At 39.3% G+C, this 14460-nt stretch overlaps 1 protein-coding gene across 1 annotated transcript; it reads left to right on the top strand.

Moving 5' to 3' along the window:
* The first annotated feature begins 1422 nt into the window (after nucleotides 1–1422).
* DIMT1 (DIMT1 rRNA methyltransferase and ribosome maturation factor) lies at nucleotides 1423–13265 on the top strand. Its single transcript, XM_039255587.1, has 12 exons — nucleotides 1423–1671; nucleotides 1997–2070; nucleotides 3423–3509; nucleotides 5482–5543; nucleotides 5627–5720; nucleotides 5807–5856; nucleotides 7180–7303; nucleotides 7663–7755; nucleotides 8798–8862; nucleotides 9795–9858; nucleotides 11115–11221; nucleotides 12733–13265. The coding sequence occupies exons 1-12, from the start codon at nucleotides 1593–1595 to the stop codon at nucleotides 12773–12775; spliced, it is 942 nt and encodes a 313-aa protein (XP_039111518.1). The 5' UTR covers nucleotides 1423–1592; the 3' UTR covers nucleotides 12776–13265.
* The last annotated feature ends 1195 nt before the right edge of the window (nucleotides 13266–14460 follow it).

Below are 14460 nucleotides of genomic sequence, written 5' to 3'. Positions count from 1 at the left end.
TGTGTGACTGTGAGCAAGATATAATTTTTGGAGGTATAGGGTTTTTTTTTAGCTTATTTATTTGAGAGAGAGAATGAGTTGGGGAGGGAGGGAGGGAGAGAGAGAGAGAGAGAGAATCACCAGCAGGCTCTGCACTATCAATGCAGAGCGCCATTTGGGGCTAAGTCCCATTAACCCTGAGATCATGACCTGAGCAGAAATCAAGAGTCAAGCACTCAACCGCCTGAACCACCCAGGTGCCCCAAGATATTAAACATTTTTATCCTTTAGCGTTCTCATCTGTAAAATGGCTACAATGATAAGACCTATTTCAGAGACTTGTTTGAAAAGATTAAACAATGTCCCCAAATGTCTGGCATGTAATTGAACAGCAAATGGTGTTATTTGTAATAACCTGCATGTCTCTCTCTTGATATAAAGCCCTAAAAGCAGAGATGATGTCATGTTTTATATTCTTAGTATTTGACGCTGTACCTGGAATAATGTAGATTCTCCAGAATTGTGTAATCAAATTAATGATTAATGGAATGAAATAAGTAGTTGAAGACGCTACTAAGGTTATGAGTTTTTTCCCCCTAAATTAGAATTACAGCAAAGAAAGGCCAGCGCTTGGGAACGCACACAGATCAAACGAGCAAAGAACAGGCCGCGTTGGTAATCTAAACAGAAGAAACTTTCTTCAAGAAAATAGAATACGCACAGAAAAATAAAACACTTGGCGAAACAGACGTGGACCTTGTACGCTTGGAGCTTACAGTCGGATACAGTGTCCTACCAAATACCCAATCCATACCTATTACCACATTTACAGAGTTTCGGACCTTCTGCCTCTCGCCCCCAATAGAACAGACTGAGAAGAGCGGTTTTCAACTTTGAATCTTCAGCACCCAGTAGAGTTTAATACTTGGAACCCGATAAACATTTAGGGATTGAATGAATGGCACAAAAGGAAGCAAAGCAACTAGTAGCCGAAGTGCAACAAGAGATATGTTACATTCTCGGAGTTCCACTCCACAACGCCAAGAGGCGAACTCGCTCGCCCCAAGGAGCAAGCTCCCGATGCCGAGATCTGAGGTTTCCCACCCCAGAATGTTCTGGGAAACAGGAGCGAGGAGCATGACGGAAAGGCATATTCTTTGGATTTCAGCGATTCCGGAACCTGGCTTGAGGAAATATCCACAATCCTAAAGGCACCGCGTAACCTAAACCTCCACAGAGCGGACATCACCGCTCCAAAACCCACTTGACCAAGTCCGCGCGAGTAGGCGAGAGAGGCTCGCGGCGATTCTAAACTAGCCAATCCCAACTGCCAGAATCGGCGGCGCGGTGTCTTCTGGGATCTGTAGTCCCTCGAGTTTAGGGTTTCCGGCTGCTCATGACTACAATTCCCGGCGGCCACTGGGCTCCAAGGTCGGTCCCCTTTCTGGAGGCGGAGCCCAGGGCGATCAGGGGCCGGGCCCTCGCCCCTCCCCCACGTGGCCGGGAGTGGTGCAGGCACCTCCGGAGTGGCAAGTTCCCACGTGTAGTGCGGGGCAGCAGGCTTTGGTCCTTCCTCTCTGATCTCCAAGGCCTGTAGGTCTGCGCCCGTGGTGATGCCGAAGGTCAAGCCGAGGACGAGCGGCCGCCGCCGCGATCGACTTAAACAGAGCCAGGAGCTGAAGAGCGCCGGAGGTGGGGATGGCCGGGAGGGGGCTATGCTCAGGTCCGATCACCAGGCGGGACCTGGTCGGGGGCGCAGACCCAGATCCGGGCCGGTACTGTGGAGCCGGTGGCGCGGCGATGCTGAATCGATGGCCGCAGGCCCTGAGCCGCCTCTGGCTTCCTTTCCTGCAGAAGGGGTGGACGTAAAGTAGGATGTCACCTAAGCTCCTAGCATGACGTTTCGCGACTCTGGTTGGCCCAGAAACCTTCCCCCAAGCATCCTGCTTTCTTCTCTGGGACAGTCTAATGTCTGCTTTTCGTTGGGAAATTAAGGCTCTTTCATGTTTCCTTCCAGGACTCATGTTCAACACGGGGATTGGGCAGCATATTTTGAAAAATCCTCTCATTGTTAACAGCATTATCGATAAGGTGGGTGTGGAAGAGGAAAATGAGAGTTGTTGGGTTATTGATTTTGCTCTTAGGAATACTTCAGCGCACAGAGGATGTTTGTCACAAAACAGATGTCCTATAAATAGTTGTAGAATGAATGGAAGAACTGTCAAGGATTCACAGGCTGTCTTTGGCATGATTTGCTTCATTCTTTGGGTCTGGGTTTCTCCTGGCTCCAGATTCTTTCTGTATATTATTTACTTCATAGCTGGACATTTGTACTTGTTCAATTCCACATCAGTATTATTGTTCTATACCTAATCACCTTTTCTAGACACCATCTCTCAATTTTTATTTACTCCAGAGCCTAAAAAGATGTCTTAATGACAGCTTGGGAAGTTTTTTCCCCAGAGAATATGGTACAATCCAGTACCTTATATAAAGTCTTTGGAGTATTCCTCCTGTATAGGTTATGGATGTTCTCTTACACTTCTGGATGATTGAGTACTAGACCATGAAGTTTATGTGGTACAGAATACTTTCATGGTTACAAAGGAAGCATCCTGCAGCTATAAAGAGAACATTATGTATTTAGAGGATCTCATCTTGACTTCGTGTCTTTTGCAAAACGAGGACCTAATTTTTAAACCTTTTTGGCTCATGGATTTCCTTTGAGCATCTGATGAAACGTGTGTACCCAGGTCCCTGCAGCTTTGTACATACAAACACCCAGGTTTGTGTACAATTTCTAAATATTTCTATTCCTGAAACTATACTGAGTTGAAAATTGAGAAATGTGGGTACAATGTGCTATGAGTCTCAGGCAAGCTCATCATATACAGTCCTTTCTGTGTTTGAACTTGTTGATTGTGACAGAGGTGGTAAAAAGATGCTGTTGGAATCATTTTTAAGTTAGAAAACAGAACTCATTCCCACAAGGAATTGCTATTCCTGCTTTTCTCACTCCTGTTTTCTGACTTCTAAGTGCCCCACCTTAAAACGGTGATAAAGGGGCACCTGGGTGACTTAGGCGATTAAGCTTAGGTCATGATCTCACAGTCTGTGAGTCTGAGCCCCTCTGTGCTGACAGCTCAGAGTCTCGAGTCTGCTTCACATTTTGTTTCTCCCTCTCTCTTTCTGCCCCACCCCTGCTTGTGATCTCTCTGTCTCTCAAAAATGAATGTTAAAAAAAAAAGGGTAATAGATTTCCACTTGCACTTAATGTTAATTAGAAAATTTTGTTAAATGCACAGATCGTGAAGGACTCTCATAACAGTGGAGTCAGAGTAAAATCTCTTAACCAAATGCTTTTAAACAAAGATAGTCAGGTATACATTAAATGATGTGTTCAGATGTGCTAGTAAAGCTAACATGGTGGTGCTTGGTTGCAGGCTGCCTTAAGACCAACCGATGTGGTGCTAGAAGTTGGACCTGGAACTGGCAATATGACTGTAAAATTGCTAGAAAAGGCAAAAAAGGTAAAAAGGGAATTTTGTGTTTTTTTAAATTCATTTTAACGTTTTATTTATTTCTGAGAGAGAGAGAGAGAGCGCGAAAGCATGAGCAGGGGAGGGTCAAAGAGAGAGGGAGATACAGAATCTGAAACAGGCTCCAGGCTCTGAGCCAGCTGTCAGCACAGAGCCCTACACAGGGCTCAAACCCACGAACCATGAGATCATGACCTGAACCGAATTTGGCCACCCAACCGACTGAGCCACCCAGGCGCCCCAGGAATTTTGTGTTTTGGTATCAGAGATTATGTCAGCAAGCATACCTGGTTTTCAAATAGAAATCTGTTTTAATTAATTGCTGTTATTTTTAACAGCAACCCCTGATCCTTCACTAAAAGCTTTATCCTAAATAATTTGGGCAATGGGAGCCTGGGTACCTCAGTCAGTTAAGCATCTAACTCTTGATTTCAGCTGAGGTCATGATCTTGCGGTTCATGGGATTGAGCCCCACATCAGGCTCTGCACTGACAGTACAGAGCCTACAGGGGATTCTCTTTCTTTCCCTCTCTCTGCCTCTACCTTGCTTGCTCCCTCTCAAAATAAGCAAATTAGTTTAAAAATATATATATGGGCAAGATGGGTGAAAGTGTTCAAAAGATACAAACTTCCAGGTATAAAAAGAGTTAAGTCCTAGGAGTGAATGTATAGCATGGTCACTATAATTAACAGTATGTGTTTTCGGGGTGCCTGGGTGGTTTAGTCAGTTAAGCGTCCGACTTTCGCTTAGGTCATGATCTCGCGGTTCGTGGGTTCGAGCCCCGCGTCGGGCTCTGTGCTGACTGCCAGCTCAGAGCCTGGAGCCTGTTTCAGTCTGTGACTCCCTCTCTCTCTGACCCTCCCCTGCTCACCCTGTCTCTCTCTCTCTCTCTCTTAGGGGAAAAAAAAAAAAAGTGTTTTGTGTATATATATATTTTTTAACATTTATTTATTTATTTTTGAGAGAAAGAGAGCACACATGGGAGGGGCAGAGAGAAAGAGAGAATCCCAAGCAGCCTCTCCACTGTCAGCACAGAGCAGGGGCTCGAACTCACCAACTGTGAGATCATGACCTGAGGCAAAATCAAGAGTCAGACACTTAACTGAGTCAGCCAGGCACTCCTGTAGTTGTTTGTATATTTTAACGTCGCCAAGAGAGCAGATCTTAAAAGTTCTCACCACAAGACAAATAAAGTTTATAACTATGTGTGGTGATGGATGCTAACTAGACTTATTCACAATATATACATACTTTGCAATATACACACAGGTTATGCTGTACACCTGAAACTAATACAGTGTTGTAGGTCAACTATATCTTGATTTTAAAAAATGGAATATTTCAATACAGGATATTTGATAGAGGGAATTCATTACATAGTTGTTAGATAACTAAAAAAATAAAATGGGAACATTGAAATAACCCAAAAATAATAATTTCAAAGAGCAGCTACCACCTCTAGGCTCCAGGGGACAAAGCAAGGAGGCTGCAGTATTGGCTGCTAGAGGATCAGATCTAAAGAGCTGAAGCACGAGCCTCTGAGATTGGGATACTGCCTGGCTGCTGAGGGTACCTTCTGTGTCTCATGGCTGACCCAATTTCCAATGAAATGCATCCAAAATGTCAAAATGGGGTTAAGGGAACCAGTACACATTAGTGAAATACCCTCAGGCCAGCCAGAGCGGGAGAGTTACTATTCAAAGACCTCAAGGGGCCCAAGGAGGGAACTGTGTTACCGGAGCCCAGTAAGAAAGGGAGCCTTTGAACAGGAGCCACTTAGAGTCTACTTATCTGAATGGTGGGGGGTTTTTTGTTTGAAATAGTAGAGTATAAATGAAGAAATATTAATGGTAGAATTGGGAAAAGTTTAATTCCTCTTAGTCATGTAAGAGTTACAATTGAGATAACAAGATTTATACTCCATAATAACCCCAGAATATTTTTTTTTTTTTTTTAATGTAGGTAATTGCCTGTGAACTTGACCCAAGACTAGTAGCTGAACTTCACAAAAGAGTTCAGGGCACGTGAGTATGCAGATTAGAATCAAAGTGCCTTTCAACCTTGTGAAACAATATTCTTTTTGAATTGCTTTTTTTCTTATTATTAGGCCTCTGGCCAGCAAACTTCAAGTACTGGTGGGAGATGTCTTGAAAACAGATTTGCCATTCTTTGATGCCTGCGTGGCAAATTTACCATATCAGGTATGTTTTCAAATTGTTGGGAACATTACATGAAGATATGTCTCTGGTGTGTCTTTCTCCGAAGTAACTCATTAATTCTCTTACAGATCTCTTCCCCTTTTGTCTTCAAGCTGTTGCTGCACCGACCTTTTTTCAGGTTTGTGACAAAAGACCAAAGTTACTGCCATCTTTTTTTTTTTTTAATTTTTTAATGCTTATTTATCCTTGAGAGTGAGAGAGACAGAGAATGAGCAGGGAAGGAGCAGAGCGAGAGAGGGACACAGAATCTAAAACAGGCTCCGGGCTCTAAGCTGTCAGCACAGAGCCCGACACGGGGCTCGAAGCCATGAACCGCGAGATCATGACCTGAGCCGAAGTCGGATGCTCAACCGACCGAGCCACCCAGGCGCCCCAGTTACTGCCGTATCTTAAACCAAAGATGCAACACGGCCAAAGATGAAAGTTAATTCAATTCAAAAACTGTTGGAGACTCGAGAATGTGTTTTGTAGAAAATATCTATTTGTGTAGAGGTCTTTCTTTCCTTATTCAGTTGACATAGTTATTTGGGGGAGGTGTGGTATAAATCCTGCTTCTGACACCAGGCAGTCCTTCCCTGTTTTCTAATACTCTTGCCATTAGTCCAGGTCGGACTTCTTTTATTACCTTACATCTGGTCAATTGCAGTGGTCTCCTAACTGGTCTCTAGAAGGATATATAATAGGAGTTTTCAAACTGCAAGTCAAAAACCCTTTAGTGGTTTAAATTTCTTGAGTCATGACAGTCATTTTTTTAATGACATGGACTAGAGCATCCTGGAGAGCGTTCACTGCATGTGGCCCAGGTGATGATAATTTTATGAAACTTTTGGTTGAGTTACATAAACACACATATAACAGATATTTGTGGCATAGGCTGCAACGTCAAATGTATATCTTAGTCTGACTCATTGTCAAAAAGACTTGAAAGTCGAAGCCCAGCTTTGAAGATGCTCTTCTCCTGTTCAAGAGCCTCCGAAAAGCCTCCCCATTGCTGAATAAAAAGCCCATGTTCCTTACCTGTTATATCCGGAGGATGCCAATTTCACAACGTGCCTCTCCTGCCTCTCCTTCTGTAAGGGTGTTTGCTACCCTGTGAATACCGCTGGGCTCCTGAGAGCCAATTTGGTTGGTTTGGGTTTTGTTTTCCTAGAAGGGGTAATGGGCTTGGGCTTATGGGAAATACTTTCTAATCTGATCACTGAGGGCTTACATATGCAAGGAGTTGGAGGTGCAGCCATTAGAAAATGAAAAGCCAGATGGATCATTTTATGGTAATAAGGCTAAATCTCAAAGTGTTCTGCCTTCTAAGCAGCTGAACAAATTCTCATTAACCACAGATCTTGCACTGCTCTATTTCCCGTCTAAGACAATTCGTTGAAGTTAAAATACATTTACAGTTAAAAGTGACCATTTTCCTTATTCTTTTCTACTGTCTCTTCAGATGTGCTGTACTTATGTTTCAAAGAGAATTTGCTTTACGACTAGTTGCAAAGCCTGGAGATAAATTATACTGCAGACTCTCAATCAATACACAGCTGTTAGCACGTGTGGACCATCTGATGAAAGTAAGTGACTGTTAGTGAGATAATGTGGCTTACCTCATCCTTGAGCATCTAGTTGTGCCTTCTGTGAGAAAAGCATATTTAATGACTAATTTAAAAATGTTTTTAAAAAAGAGGAGGGAGGTGCCTGGGTGGTTCCGTTGGTTGAGTGTCCAGCTCTTGATTTCGGCTCAGGTCATGGTCCCAGGGTCATGAGATTGAGCCTCACATCAAGCTCCGTGCTGAGAGTGGAGCCTGCTTTAGCCTCCTTCTCCCCTTCCTCTTCTCTTGTAGGCGCATACACTCTCTTTCTCTCAAAAAAAAAAAAAAAAAAAAACCAAAAAAACTGTTTTTGAGAGGATTCCTTATTTTCTGATTAATAGGTTGGAAAGAATAATTTCAGGCCACCACCGAAGGTGGAATCCAGTGTCGTAAGAATAGAACCCAAGAATCCACCACCACCTATCAATTTTCAGGTGAGGTTAAAATACTAGGTTATTGAGTAAAGTAGGAGAAAATGACCAAGCTGGGAGATGTGTGTCTTCAGCAGCAAAAAATGTTGAGTCAACCTAAATGTCCAAGTAGGAAAATGCTAATTATGACTGTGTAATTGAGTAGATGGAATAATTGGATGTAAGATCATTGTGAAAAGCACAAAAAAGCATGGAAGGTATTTGCAAAAAATGCAGATTAGAATGCCATTGCAGGGGCATCTCATGGCTCAGTTAAGCGCCTGGCTCTCTTTCCTGGCTGAGATCATGGTCTCCCGGTTCCTGGGACTGAGCCCCACCCTAGGCTCTGTGCTGACAGCTCCGAGGCTGCTTGAGATTCTCTCTCTCCGTCTCTCTGCCCCTCCCTGCTCCCTTCTCGTTCTCTCACAAAAAAAAAAAAAAAAAAAGAAAAAAAAAGAAAGAATGCCAGTGCATAATTCAGTGCATATTTGCATATTAAAGAGTATAGCTATGGGAAACGTTTATCTGTTTGAGTAAGACTTAGAAAACAAGATAAAATGAAGATAGTTGGATTTGAGTAATATTCTGGGTAACTGTTTTTAGTCAAAATTCATGTTTTTGCACTTAGAGCTAAGTTAGATCATTTGATGTAAAACCATCCTGCAGTCGCTTTGGATAAAAACATGATTGCTTATGTGATCAGTATCTGGTGGTAAATGGAGTGCTTTGTTAATTACCTCTTAAGGGTGGTTTAGCTGTGTTGCATAGGCTATATTCTGAATCTTGTCTGTTTTGAATCGTGTTTTTTGAAAACAGTACTTTGATTTTAATAAATGTCATGTTGTTTATTCAGATGTGGAACAATTTTTTTTTGATTTTTAAAACTGAGGATATTCAGTGAAGTGCACAAAAGTGTATAAATCAAGTACATATCCTACTTTTTTGCACTTGTCACTCAGATCACGATACAGAACTCTAGAAGGTTCTTTTCGGTTTTACCTATTAAAATACTTAGCAGACATAGGCAACGTTTGATTTTATAAGAAATGATCCATTTCTGTTTCAGGAATGGGATGGCCTAGTAAGGATCACCTTTGTCAGGAAGAACAAGACACTGTCTGCAGCATTTAAGTGAGTATTTTTCTCATTTATGATATATGAAGGACCAGTGCTGTAGAGACTGTGCTGTTAGAATTTCATAACAGATACTTGAACCCTTAGGTGTACAGATATACTTTACCTTTTTTCACTAACTTGGTACTTTGGGAGGCAGGAAAATTTAACAGAGTTTCTAGGAATTTGCAGTTAGATCAGGTTTTATGGCAAAAGGGGGGAAAAACTAAAAACACATCTGTTTTGCTTTTCCTTGGAAAAATGGGGTAGTGGGCCCTTTCTATACCTGTGAAAAATTCATGCAAGTTTATTAACTTGGAAAAATTTTTTAAGGGCAAAAGAGAGGTTCTGAAAGCTGTAATTTCTTTTTTCTTTCTTTCTTTTTTTTTTTTTTTTTTTGTTTTTTTGAGGTGATGTTTTGTGGAGAGTCTAGAACTCCTTTTAAGAATTTCAGAGAGGGGTGCCTGAGTGGCTCAATCGATTAAGCATCCAACTCTGGATTTCGGCTCAAGTCATGGTCTTGCAGTTTGTGGGATGAAGCCCCACTGTGGGGCTCTGTACTGGTGGCACAGAGCCTTTTTGGGATTCTCTCTTCCTCTCTGTGTCTCAAAAAACATATATTAAAAAAAAGAATTTCAGAGATAATTACTAGACCTTCACTTTATAGGGGCGCCTGGTTGGCTCAGTTGGTTCAGTGTCCAACTCCTGATTTCAGCTCAGGTCATGATCTCATGGTTCTTGAGATCTAGCCCCACGACAGGCTGCCATGACAGCATGCGACCTGTGTGGGAAACTTAAGTTTTTGATTGTTTCATAAGTTTAAATATTAACACTTTTTTAAGTCCCTTAATTTTACCATGTGGAACATAGATTTAAATTTATAATAAACTGAAAGGAAATTATAATCTCTGATTTTGAAATAATAGTGATATCACTTCCTTATGTTATAGGTCAAGTGCAGTGCAACAGCTATTGGAAAAAAACTACAGAATTCACTGTTCAGTCCATAATATCGTAAGCAAAAAAATTTCTGTGGTCTCTATGGTTTCGATTTGCTGTGTTTCAAAATGCCCCTCTACTTCTTACTTTTCCATCTATCATCACTAGATTACTGATTCTATATATTCCATGGGATACTTGAAAGTGATATATAACTAATACAACCTTAATATTGAACTCTAATAGGTCAATACTGCTGTATACTCTTGGAACAAAGCTGAGCAGCCTGGATTACACCACTGCAGCTTAACTCTACAGTTGCTCTTAGACATAAAAAGAGATTCAGTTGACTCGGAATTTTTCCAAAGCTTTAGGCATGTGTAGCTTGCTCAGCTCACTCAAATTATGTACCATTTGCTATGCTCTGAATTGTGATCATTCCTTGTTTGTTGCTCATGTAGCAATTCCAAATTTAAAGTTACCATTCTCTCAGTAACTCTTTTTTTTAAATCCAGAAATTGACATAAGTAGAATAAAGTATAGGCTGAATAGCAGATTTTTGGTTGTGAGCCTCATGCCTATTATCTGTGCAACATTTTCTTTAACCAATTCTGTCTGTGGGTAAACACACCTACACATATCTATATAATTATGTGATATTTGATAATTTTAAAGTTTAAATTAACAGCAGAAAGAGAAAAGTAAATTTCCATTGTGTTTTTTGACTCCGATCTTATATGGCTTAATATGTTGCTACCTTCATTTTCTCTTTTATGGACAAAGTCGTAAAACATCTGCGTAGGTAGGAAAATACTAATAGACAAAGTCATAAAACACCTGCCTAGGTAGGCAAATAATAAACTGGATTGAGAAAAATCTTTGGAGAAAAAAATGTGAGGTATGAAATATTTAATATTCTCAAGGGTTGGAGGTTATCTCTGAGAAAAATTGGCTGGTAAAATTAAATTTGTGCCAAGAAAATGGGAGATATTTTTAAAGGAGTAACAGGTGCTTTAAAATTAAGTCTATAGCTTGATTTATTTTGTGATATAAAGTTCCTGAACCCTGAAACTGACAAGCCAGTATTTTTAAGAAAAAGGGGAATATACATGATTAACTTACTCAGTTTTCTGAATATCTGGTATATATTGAAGAACAACCACAGAACTAATTAGTGGTCCAGTTCTTATCTGCACAAAAAGGGCTTCTCAAACTGTCATAAACAGATAAAGGTGACTATTTTATCAGTTACTGATCTAAAGAAACAAAAAGAGCCAGCGTGACTTCATTAAAGATATGTCGTTCATTTATTCTGAATCTTATATTGATAGATAATACCAGAAGATTTCAGCATAGCAGATAAAATACAGCAAATCCTAACCAGCACAGGTTTTAGTGACAAGCGGGCCCGTTCCATGGACATAGATGACTTTATCAGGTAATTACAGTTTTCTTTTTTCCTAAGGTGTTTACATTTCTTTACTGTGACACTCTCAGATTAGAGATTTAAAGGCTTTTAAGCGGTATAAGGTGCTACCTGGAGTTATTGCATAGCACTTCCATGGCATGGAATAGTATTTGGTGTAGAAGATGGAGGCTAGTTAGCTGCAGCAAAATGAACATTTTAAGAACAGTAATAAAGAACAGTCCGAGCCTGGAGATAGCCTCTGTGTCAATGTGTGTTGTGGTGTGTGTGCTCCTCCCCTTCAGCCTTTTTCCCCAACTCCCATTCATAGTTAGTCTTAATAATGTGTGTCTTCGTAGTAGCCTGTAAGGTAGAAGAAGCATAATGCATATAGTTGGATCTCATTCTTTTTCTCTGTTGGGAATAGCTACTGTTAAACAGATACTACGCATGAAATAATGCCAATTTACAATCATACCTGGTTTTCATTTCTAACTGAGCGGTTTAATAAAATAGTTACTTGTTTTGTAGACTGAGGCAAGTTCTACACACCTAAAAAAAAAGAAGGGTGTCATAATTATCTGGGCAATGCAGACCAAACTTGGTTTTCCTTAAATTAAGCAAGTAAGTCTTAATGAAAGCAGAATAAGGCTTCAATTACCCAGGTAGTTATTAACCCATACTCACGGTTTTCAATCACTAACACTGATTTCCTAACTAATAAACCATCACTTACTGCAGTTTTTGCCTATTTAGCCAATTCATATTTAAAATTTCCATGTTCTAGGAGCTAAATAAAAACTGAGGATAGATTGTTACAAAAGGAATTGGTTTGACTTTTCTGGGCTGGAAACAGTTCCACATAACTAAGACAAATGGGGTTTATAGTTTATATTGGCAGGCTAGCAGAACTACAGAGTCCTTATCAGAGGTCAGTTTTAAGAGTTGAAATTACTCATAAGAACTGATCTTCCACTTTCAGACATTCTAATCCATCTTGAACTGTCTAGGGGCCATCCTGAAAATAATCTCAGGTCTAAATAGAAATGTTTCATCTTATTTTCTTTCCTTTTCACCAAATTTCTTCAAGGTTATTAACCATATGTAGTTTGCTAACTAGGATCTAATACATAATAGGTATCCAGAGAAAAGCAATGTGTAAGTACTTAATTTGAATCTTAGTATTAATGAGCCCAGAGAGGAAAAATGGACATGTAAGATTAGCCATTCATCTCTCTTCAGTCTCCAGTTCCAAATAGCTTCACAAGTGCCAATGAGCTCTTATGCCTGGGTAATGGAGGTCTAAGAGAATTTGGTCAAATTCACCATGACTTAAGACTTATAGGCTATGACAAAAGAGGCATGAAAATGATATGATTGTAACCAATATATATCTTACAAATTTAACTGAAGAATAAAGTTTCTTTAATGACTAGGGTTAGGAGTGGGTGGTTTCAGAGGTGTTTTAGAATTCGTGGTACAGGAATTATGATATGCTACAAATTATCTTTTCAATACCATCTCATTTTGGTTTCTTTTTGCAGATTGCTACATGGCTTCAACGTGGAAGGTATACATTTTTCTTAGGTATCTGGAAAAGAGAATTTTTCAAACCCAAGAAAAAGAAGCTGCAATTATATATTTTTAATAATTAGAGAAGATGAACTATGCTTTTGCTCCACTGGAACACTATGTGCTTGACTATTTTTTATTTTGTCACCATTTATTACTCTGAATTTTTACAGCAGTAAGTCTATTCTAACTACCCAAGTTTTTTTTTTTTTGCTTGTTTTTGGTTTTGGTGTTTTTAATATCTAACGTAGGGCAGGGTCCTGTGTATACATGATAATCTTTAAGAGCCGCAGGCACGCACAACTTTACACTTAAACTTATCATTTCTAACAGTTTATTGTATAAAGATGTTACTCTTCTATTTTCTATGTTATATATTACTATGAGGGCCTCTGTAGGCCTTTGTCCCTCCAACAGTCAAACATTTAAAACATGCTTAACTCAGTAACATATTCCCCATACTATTTCTTTTTATTCATGTGCACAATAAAACACTTGTTTCTTATTTTGCTTCTCTTATTTTTTTCGGTTTATCTTATACAGCTTCTATCACTGCCCACACCTTTAAGTTGCTGTAGCATCATAGGCTACATCAGATTTCTAGATAAGCGTGAGCCTGCTACTGCCACCATGCGGTGATGCCAGGCATATTACTTCTGGGCATGATTTCCTCAACTGACATTAGGATGCTCAACTAGAATGAAATCAACTATAAGAAAGTAGGTTTTCTTTCTTGGGGAAAGCCACTGGTTTAACAAAATGTCAAAGGGTTTTGTAAATCAAAACTATGAAGTTAAAATTCTGCACTTCAGGTTATTTAAAACAAATAAAAAATCTCAATCAGTCATTTCCCCAGAGCTACAGGCTCCCAGTATTCATGTGACTTATGGAAAATTAAAAGTTCCAGTACCTTTTCACATACTGATGCTTAGTTTTAAGCTATTTTTAAAATGTCAAGTTCAGAATTTAAATAGATACTGTAAACAAGTCTTAATTAGCTATGTTTGAATCATTATTAATGTCACTTAATAAAGAATTATAGTAGCTGATTTTATGAGGAAATTAATAAAAATAATTAATAATTAGCTTTTTAAAAACCTAACTTAATACAAAGATTGCTTCCAAATTATTTTAACAAAGGTACGCTGAGTAAACCTAGAAGAGAAGTTGTTTGCCTAAACAGATTTTTGGGAAATCTGGATTCAAAGTGATATAGTAAAACATTCCTATGTAAATAAGATAATTACTTATTAACAGGAATATCGACTTTCAAGAAGTCTGAGAAAGTAAAGAATGTTTAATTCAGATCCAAATAATTATTCTTTAAATAATAGCTGCATAAAGCCACTTTTATATAAATATTAAATATACCTCAAGAGCAGGGTTTTTTTAATATCACAAAACTACTAACTTTGCAAAATTCATTTGTACCATCTCTATCCTTACAGGAAAATTTTAAGAATTCAGCTTTCCCTCTATTTCCTCTTCCCTGGTGAACTGAGTTTTAGTTAGTCCCTTTCCTGGCCTTCAGTTTTTCCTATCTGTAAAACTGAAGTATTAAATTATAACCACCAAGATCTTTTCTGGTATGAATTTTCTACAGACCTTGATCACTGATCAGAATGAAGCCATTACAGTATAAGGTAGCATATTTGAACATAAGGAGACCTTCCAGAGATAGTACTCATCTTATTTAATTA

This window comes from Hyaena hyaena, unplaced genomic scaffold (genome assembly GCF_003009895.1).
Source record: "Hyaena hyaena isolate Hyena2069 unplaced genomic scaffold, ASM300989v1 scaffold_532, whole genome shotgun sequence".
NCBI lineage: Eukaryota > Metazoa > Chordata > Mammalia > Carnivora > Hyaenidae > Hyaena > Hyaena hyaena.
Note: the sequence above shows the minus strand (reverse complement) of the source record. Positions and strands in the feature narration are given on the sequence as shown.

Coding starts and splice junctions, on each gene's coding strand:
- DIMT1 (XM_039255587.1), top strand. CDS start 1,593: ATGCCGAAGGTCAAGCCGAGGACGAGCGGCCGCCGCCGCGATCGACTT. Junction 8,863..9,794: donor ACACTGTCTGCAGCATTTAA/GTGAGTATTTTT, acceptor CTTATGTTATAG/GTCAAGTGCAGTGCAACAGC. Junction 11,222..12,732: donor GACATAGATGACTTTATCAG/GTAATTACAGTT, acceptor TTCTTTTTGCAG/ATTGCTACATGGCTTCAACG.